This window comes from Berghia stephanieae, chromosome 1, assembly GCF_034508935.2.
Source record: "Berghia stephanieae isolate SIO BIC M18660-M18661 chromosome 1, UCSD_Bste_1.3, whole genome shotgun sequence".
In the NCBI taxonomy this organism is placed as follows: domain Eukaryota; kingdom Metazoa; phylum Mollusca; class Gastropoda; order Nudibranchia; family Aeolidiidae; genus Berghia; species Berghia stephanieae.
The window spans coordinates 23,720,880-23,727,633 of NC_088360.1; the positions used below are offsets into that span (position 1 = coordinate 23,720,880).

Below are 6,754 nucleotides of genomic sequence, written 5' to 3' on the forward strand. Positions count from 1 at the left end.
ACTCACTGCACTTTGTGGCCTTGAGCAAGTCACCTTGCCTTAGTTCACTTTGCAGTGCTGCAGTTAAAAAAAATATTTTAATATGGAATTAATGGCAACAATTTTTTTTGGTTTTATCAAGAAGAAATAGTGTAATTTCTTAAGGCGGTAAAAAGTGAAATGCTATATTTCTGATCATTTTCATTTTAAATTCACATTTGGTCATCTGGTTCACCCCCCATTACATTACTATTTTGAGAAGGTGGGTCAAATATGTGACACCACAAATGATATAATATAATGATGAGAAATAAAGGTGAATAGACAAGTGACAGATAAAATCAGAATTTGCTTGCCATCCTATCTTCGCAGCCAGGCCGACCGTGCCATCGTACCAATTAGGTCACGGATTTGACGCTCAGAGCCTGAATTTATATCCTCTGTTTATATCAGGCGTAGCTCTTACTTACTTAGGCCCTTCACTCCGGCTGGAGCCCAGGCCGTTGAGGAATCCCCTCCACCTTGTCCGCACTGTGCCATCTTCTCAGCTTCTCTCCATGTTTTAAGCCTTCGGATTATTTAGGTTCTCCATTATTGCCCTTCTCCAGCTATTTCTAAGCCGCCCTCTCATCTTCGTTCCCCACGGGTTCTATGTAAGAGCCTGACTGGTAATGTTTGTTGCAGGCCTTCTCAGGGTGTGGCCAAGCCCTTTCAATCTCCAATCTCTTAATTTCTACTTCTTTTTCTTCTTGGCATGGCTCTATTCGTTATCAATACCTGTGCCTGCTCCAAACTTTGGCTGAATTCACAGATAGTATGTAGCCCATTGTCTATAAGCAGTTTTATGTTGGGATAAACGAGGTTCTGAAAATAGAATTTATAGACACGAATATGAAACGTGAGGTTAATTTCTATTCGTTGCGGTGGAGTATAAAGACAATTTCTTACATTGAAAAAATTAAAAATTAGTTTTTCCTGTCATTTCAATTCTAGTTTCACTTTTTTTGTCGTTCTGATGATCCTTCTGGGTCCTATTAATCCCGACATAATTAATGTGAGACAGTGGATGACATATGCCAGCACTAAATGATAAATAGCATTTCTACAGCGCATAACCATGACGATGCTGTGCTCTATGTTGGCATCAATACATTAAATCATACATTTGTAACACTAATTTCTATTTTGTTTATTGAGCTTTTATATAGCGCAATTTCCGCTAAACGTGCTCAAAGTGCTTTACAAGGGGCACCTGGCCAACAGCGACACATAATACTTACAACGAGACATGATGCCTGTTAGGCGATATTACAATATTTTGGGACAGAGACAATGCTGTTAACGGCCAGGTACTCATTTTACACCTGAGTACGGTGAGAGAATATGAGTAAAGAGCCTTCTCCAAGGACTCAACTATGCGTCGAGTGAGGCTCGAACCCAGGACCAATAATCTAATACCACATATACTGCCAATTGATCCATACAAATAAAACCAAGTAGTACAATACAATAAAAGACTATGCAAGATTAAAAAAAAAAAATGATGTTTCAATCTAGATTTTAATAGTGATGTTTGGTGCATCTCTTAAAATTCCACCAAACTTTAGGGCCCGAATTATAAAATGATCTCTCTCCATACATTTTCAATCGAGGTATATTAAAACAGGGTTTAGTGGCATCCATTTGTGGACGGAGTGACCTGGACAGTTTGTAGGTATTTAAATAATTTCTGAGGTAAGATGGGCCTTCCTGCAATATACATTTAAAACACATCATGGCAATTTTATAATTAAAAACTTTCTTCAACAGGGAGCCAATGAAGTTCATACAGTAAAGTAGGAGAGTGCGCACACCTTTTTTTTATTTTGTTACTAATCTTGCAGCACTGTTTTAAATTATCTAGAGTTTTGAAGCTTTATCAAATGAACACTCTGGGTGGGGTTCCTACCTCCCATAGTGGGCAGGGAGGTACTTATTGTGTCTTTTATCCCCCTGTATCTGTTTTCCAACTTGCTTTCTGTCTTTGTCTTGGAATGAGATTACTTGGTTTTGTCCAGGCTCTGGCCAGATACCTTAGCTGGGAGGGAGACAGTCTAGTGTATAGTTAGAGTTTTGGGAGATGATATTTTTTTCCTTGTAAATCATCTCTCTGTTATGTACTATTTTGTTTTATTCTTAACATATGGTTTGTAAACATTTGAGTGTATTCCTCTTAGTGGGGGTTTGTGCTGGTGTCTGGGTGAGACTTTTAGGTGATTTCAAACTAAGTACACTGATAGTGTGCTCTTGGAGTCTGCATCTGTTCCCTATTTGAACCTTTTCCCCTTGTCTTACTTTTTCCTCAAGTCCTTTTAATTGTACACCTTGAATGTTTTTACTATCCAATTTTCTTCCTTTTTACTGGCGCTGATATGACCTAAATGTGTTGCAAGCGCCGTAAAACAAAAAAAAAAAAAAAAAACAGACAAAAGAACACTGAAGTAGGTCAAAGTCAGTGGGTTTTTACGTTAACCCCGTTGTGATTCACTCCAATGTCCTGCAGGTGGCAAAAGTGCTTTGTGTTATTTGACTCAGATGTTTTTCATGGTTCTGTCCTACAGGTGGCTAAAGTGTTGTGGTGGTAATTGACTCAGATGTTTTTCATGGTTCTGTCCTACAGGTGGCTAAAGTGTTGTGGTGGTAATTGACTCAGATGTTTTTCATGGTTCTGTCCTACAGGTGGCTAAAGTGTTGTGGTGGTAATTGACTCAGATGTTTTTCATGGTTATGTCCTACAGGTGGCTAAAGTGTTGTGGTGGTAATTGACTCAGATGTTTTTCATGGTTATGTCCTACAGGTGGCTAAAGTGTTGTGGTGGTATTTCTTCTCCAAATCCATCGAGATGATGGACACAGTTTGCATGATTTTCAGGAAGAAGTTTGAGCAAGTCAGTTTCTTACACGTATTCCACCACGCCTCCATGCTCAATATCTGGTGGTGGACCATGATGTTTATACCAGGGGGAATGTGTGAGTAATCAAATCAACGCAGATTGATAGGATATCTTTAACATAGATTTACCTGCCCCCTCCCCCCTCCCCCACCTCCCCCCTTTCTTTCTCATTCCCCCCTCCTATCTCGCTCTCTCCCTTTCTCTCTCTCTCTCTCTCTCTCTCTGTATCTCTTTTTCTCTCCCTCCCTCTCTTTCTGTCACTCTCTCTCCCTCTCTCTCTCTCCCTCTCTCTCTCTATTTTTCTCTCTCTCTCTCTCCCTCTCTCTTCTTTTCTCTCTCTCTCTCTCTCTCTCATTTCACCAGTACCATTTGATCAAATTAATTATCTGTCTTGATTTTGCTGAAAAAGACATAAAAGAAGAGTAAGCAGGGATTTTATTTTTTTCACAGAAGCTTTATGACCCGCAGATGTCTATAAAATGGAGTTAATTGAAACAGGGCAGCGATGATTTCAACCTGCCTTTTATGGCATTCCACCAGACCTGCAACATCTTCGATGTCAAACTAATTACTGACACTCTCATCCTTTCTCACTCAATTTCTCCTCCCCACCTCTTTTGACGGCAGGAGATAAAGATAAAGGGAGTAAATCTGACTCATGAATGAACAACACAAAACAAACGACGTTTCGGCCTTTGGCCTTTTTCAAGTAAACACAGAATACATATATATTTATATTAGATTGTCTAATTGCCAAGGGCCGAAACGTCATTTGTTTTGTGTTGTTCATTCATGAGTCAGATTTACTCCCTTTATCTTTATCTCCATTTTATTGACTCATTTAGGCACCTCTATTTATTATTATTATTATTTTTCTTATTGATCGCAGGCATTATATATAACTACCAACTGACTGATATTAATGTATTAAAAAATTATGACTCACATATACAGACAGACTCACATACACACATATGTGTTTTATTAATATAGACTATTTATTGGGAACAAAATGAATGAATGAATATCTCTGTCATGAATTCAACTATTTTTCATAATCATTTTACAGAGGAAGCAATGTCCAATATCCTTCACTGACTTTGATGTACTTTAGTGTTCTTTTGATATTCCTGATTCTACTGTCTCTCTATTAATTGGCATTTATAAAACAGAAAATGACATTATATATTCCCATTATTAAAATTAACCTTACATTTTCATTACACCTCAGTAACATAAGACCAGTGGCCAAAATAATAGTTCTCTCGTATTGGCTGTTTGTTAATCGTCAAGCAGTAATGAAGTGATGGGTGATAGTTAGCGTAAAACCATATGATTTTGGCTTTGTTGTATTTTTTAAATTTTTTTTGGTAAAGATTCTTTACATGTACTACCCACACAAATCAGGTTTGAAATGAGTACCTTTGCTATTTCCTCTATAGTGTATATGTTAATGCTTTTACATGAAGAATAGATAGATTACTGGCAACCCCACAATGTGTAAAACTGAGTGGTGTCTTTTGTGCTCTTATAATGGGGAAGGAGGTTCATACAGTAAAGGAAGAGAGTGCGCAAGCCTTTTTTGTTTTGTTACTAATATTGCAGCACTGTTATAAATTATCTGGAGTTATGAAGTTTTATCAAAAGAACACTGAAGGACGTCAAAGTCAATGGGTTTTTACGTTAACCGTGATGTGTTTCACTGCAATGTCCTGCAGGTAGCAAAAATGTTTTGTCACTAGCATATTAATTGATTAATATACAATGATGACATGTTTACATTTTGTCATTTTTCATTGCCCCCAATACGACAACGACAACGACAACACAGCCGTGTTTGGCAGTTGGATGAACAGCCTGGTCCATGTGGTAATGTATTTGTACTACGGTCTGGCTGCCATTCCATCCCTCAGGCATAGACTCTGGTGGAAAAGATACATCACTCGATTCCAGCTGGTGAGAGAGGCCAACCTGATTCCTTTTTATTTTGTCATTGCTTTTATTTTGTTTTTTTTTGTTTGTTTTTTTTTAAAAGGTTTTGGAACATATAACAAAAATGATGATAGTAATAATAACAATTACTATGATAATAATAAAAATGATATAATTCGGATGATGGTAACAATTATGATAATGATAGTAATAATAATAATAATAATAATAATAATAATAATAATAATAATAATAATAATAATAATAATAATAATAATAATAATAATAATAATAATAATATTGATAATGATAATCGGTCTGACAACCCAAATAGTTTTGGGCTAATGGCTGGAATGGAATTGCTCTCAAATCAACGCCAACTATTGTACATTACCACAATGAAATAAAGCCCATAATTGTGTTGGGTTAAGAGGCCTGCAAATATCTGCACACCGATTTTGGTATTTAAAAAAAAGTAAATAATTTGATCAAGGGAATTGAAAATAATCTTAATTTGTCTGTTTTAAGATGTGAAAATATTGATAAAAGATATAAAAGTTTTATATCATCTGAAAGATATTTTTAAAAATCGACATAAACACAAAAATATCACTAAAATAAAGCATGGTACAATTTCACCAAGGGAAAAAGTAACTCTATAGGCGTGGCGCAATAGTGGAAAAAACAAATTTCATTAAAAGTGGCTGGTAACTTTTTAGGAGTTGGGATTGACATGATCTTAAGTTAGGAATGGGTTTTATCTTTTCTAATTAGCTCTTTCAAGTATTTAGGTACTAGTCTGTTTAAAGGACTGAGAACAGTCTATGATAATTCAAATTCTATCCTGTGCTTTGCTGGAAGCCAATGCAATTCCCGAAGAACTGGTATTATATGATCCTTCTTTTTTACATTAACTTTACAAGTGTAGCAGCTAAAACATGCTAAAACTACCAATCCGAAAAGAAAAAAAACCCAACAACTTTGTAATTTCGCTTAACAGGTGTCATGTTTTCATCCTAAATGTTAAATGTTGCTGTAGGTAAGGGACCCCTTGTAAAGTCCCTTAAGCATGTTTAGTGAAGATTGTGCTATATAAATGCTCATTCTCATTTTCTTTTTTAATGCTAGAAAACTATCATTCCACCCTTTTCATGCTATATAAATGCTCATTCATCTTCTTTTTTAACACTAAAACGCTATCATTCCACCCTTTTCATCCTGCCAGTTCCAATTTTGCGTCACCTTCACACATACCGTCAACTCTATCCGCATCGGCTGTGACTTTCCAAGGTGGGGCCAGAACCTCTTGGCCGGGTACATGGTGGCCATGTTGGCCTTGTTCGGAAATTTCTACAAGCAGGCCTATATAGCAAGGGCTAAAGGGGCTGCCAGTCCTAAAGCCAGCCCTCCACGGGGACTGTCTGCCAACGGCGGCCATAGTAATAACGAGGAGAATGCAGCAAACGGGATCACCCAACCTCAAGCCAACGGTCTTTCCGATGCTCAGTCCAGATTAAAATCAGAATAGATATCATTTATTTAAGCTGTGGGATGTGGAAAATCTCTTTTAGACAATAGATTGTAAGAATATAGTTAAAGGCATAATAATAATAATAATAATAATAATAATAATAATAATAATAATAATAATAATAATAATAATAATAATAATAATAATAATAATAACAATAACGTTAACAATAATAATAATAATAATAATAATAATAATAATAATAATAATAATAATAATAATAATAATAATAATAATAATAATAATAATAATAATATAATAAAAAGAAGAAGAAGAAGAAGAAGAAGAAGAAGAAGAAGAAGAAGAAGAAGAAGAAGAAGAAGAAGAAGAAGAAGAAGAAGAAGAAGAAGAAGAAGACTTTACCATTGACGTTGTGAACT

General features: G+C 35.8%; 1 protein-coding gene across 2 annotated transcripts in view; it reads left to right on the forward strand.

The window, feature by feature from the left end:
- LOC144970713 (very long chain fatty acid elongase 2-like) overlaps nt 1-6,551 on the forward strand; it is a 22,105-nt gene extending 15,554 nt beyond the window's left edge. For both annotated transcript variants that reach the window (XM_078910644.1, XM_078910635.1), the window contains exons 5-7: nt 2,816-2,987; nt 4,743-4,867; nt 6,069-6,551. In XM_078910644.1, coding sequence (XP_078766770.1) covers nt 2,816-2,987; nt 4,743-4,867; nt 6,069-6,371 — 600 coding nt within the window. In that variant the 3' untranslated portion in view covers nt 6,372-6,551. The remainder of the gene's footprint in view (nt 1-2,815; nt 2,988-4,742; nt 4,868-6,068) is intronic.
- The last annotated feature ends 203 nt before the right edge of the window (nt 6,552-6,754 follow it).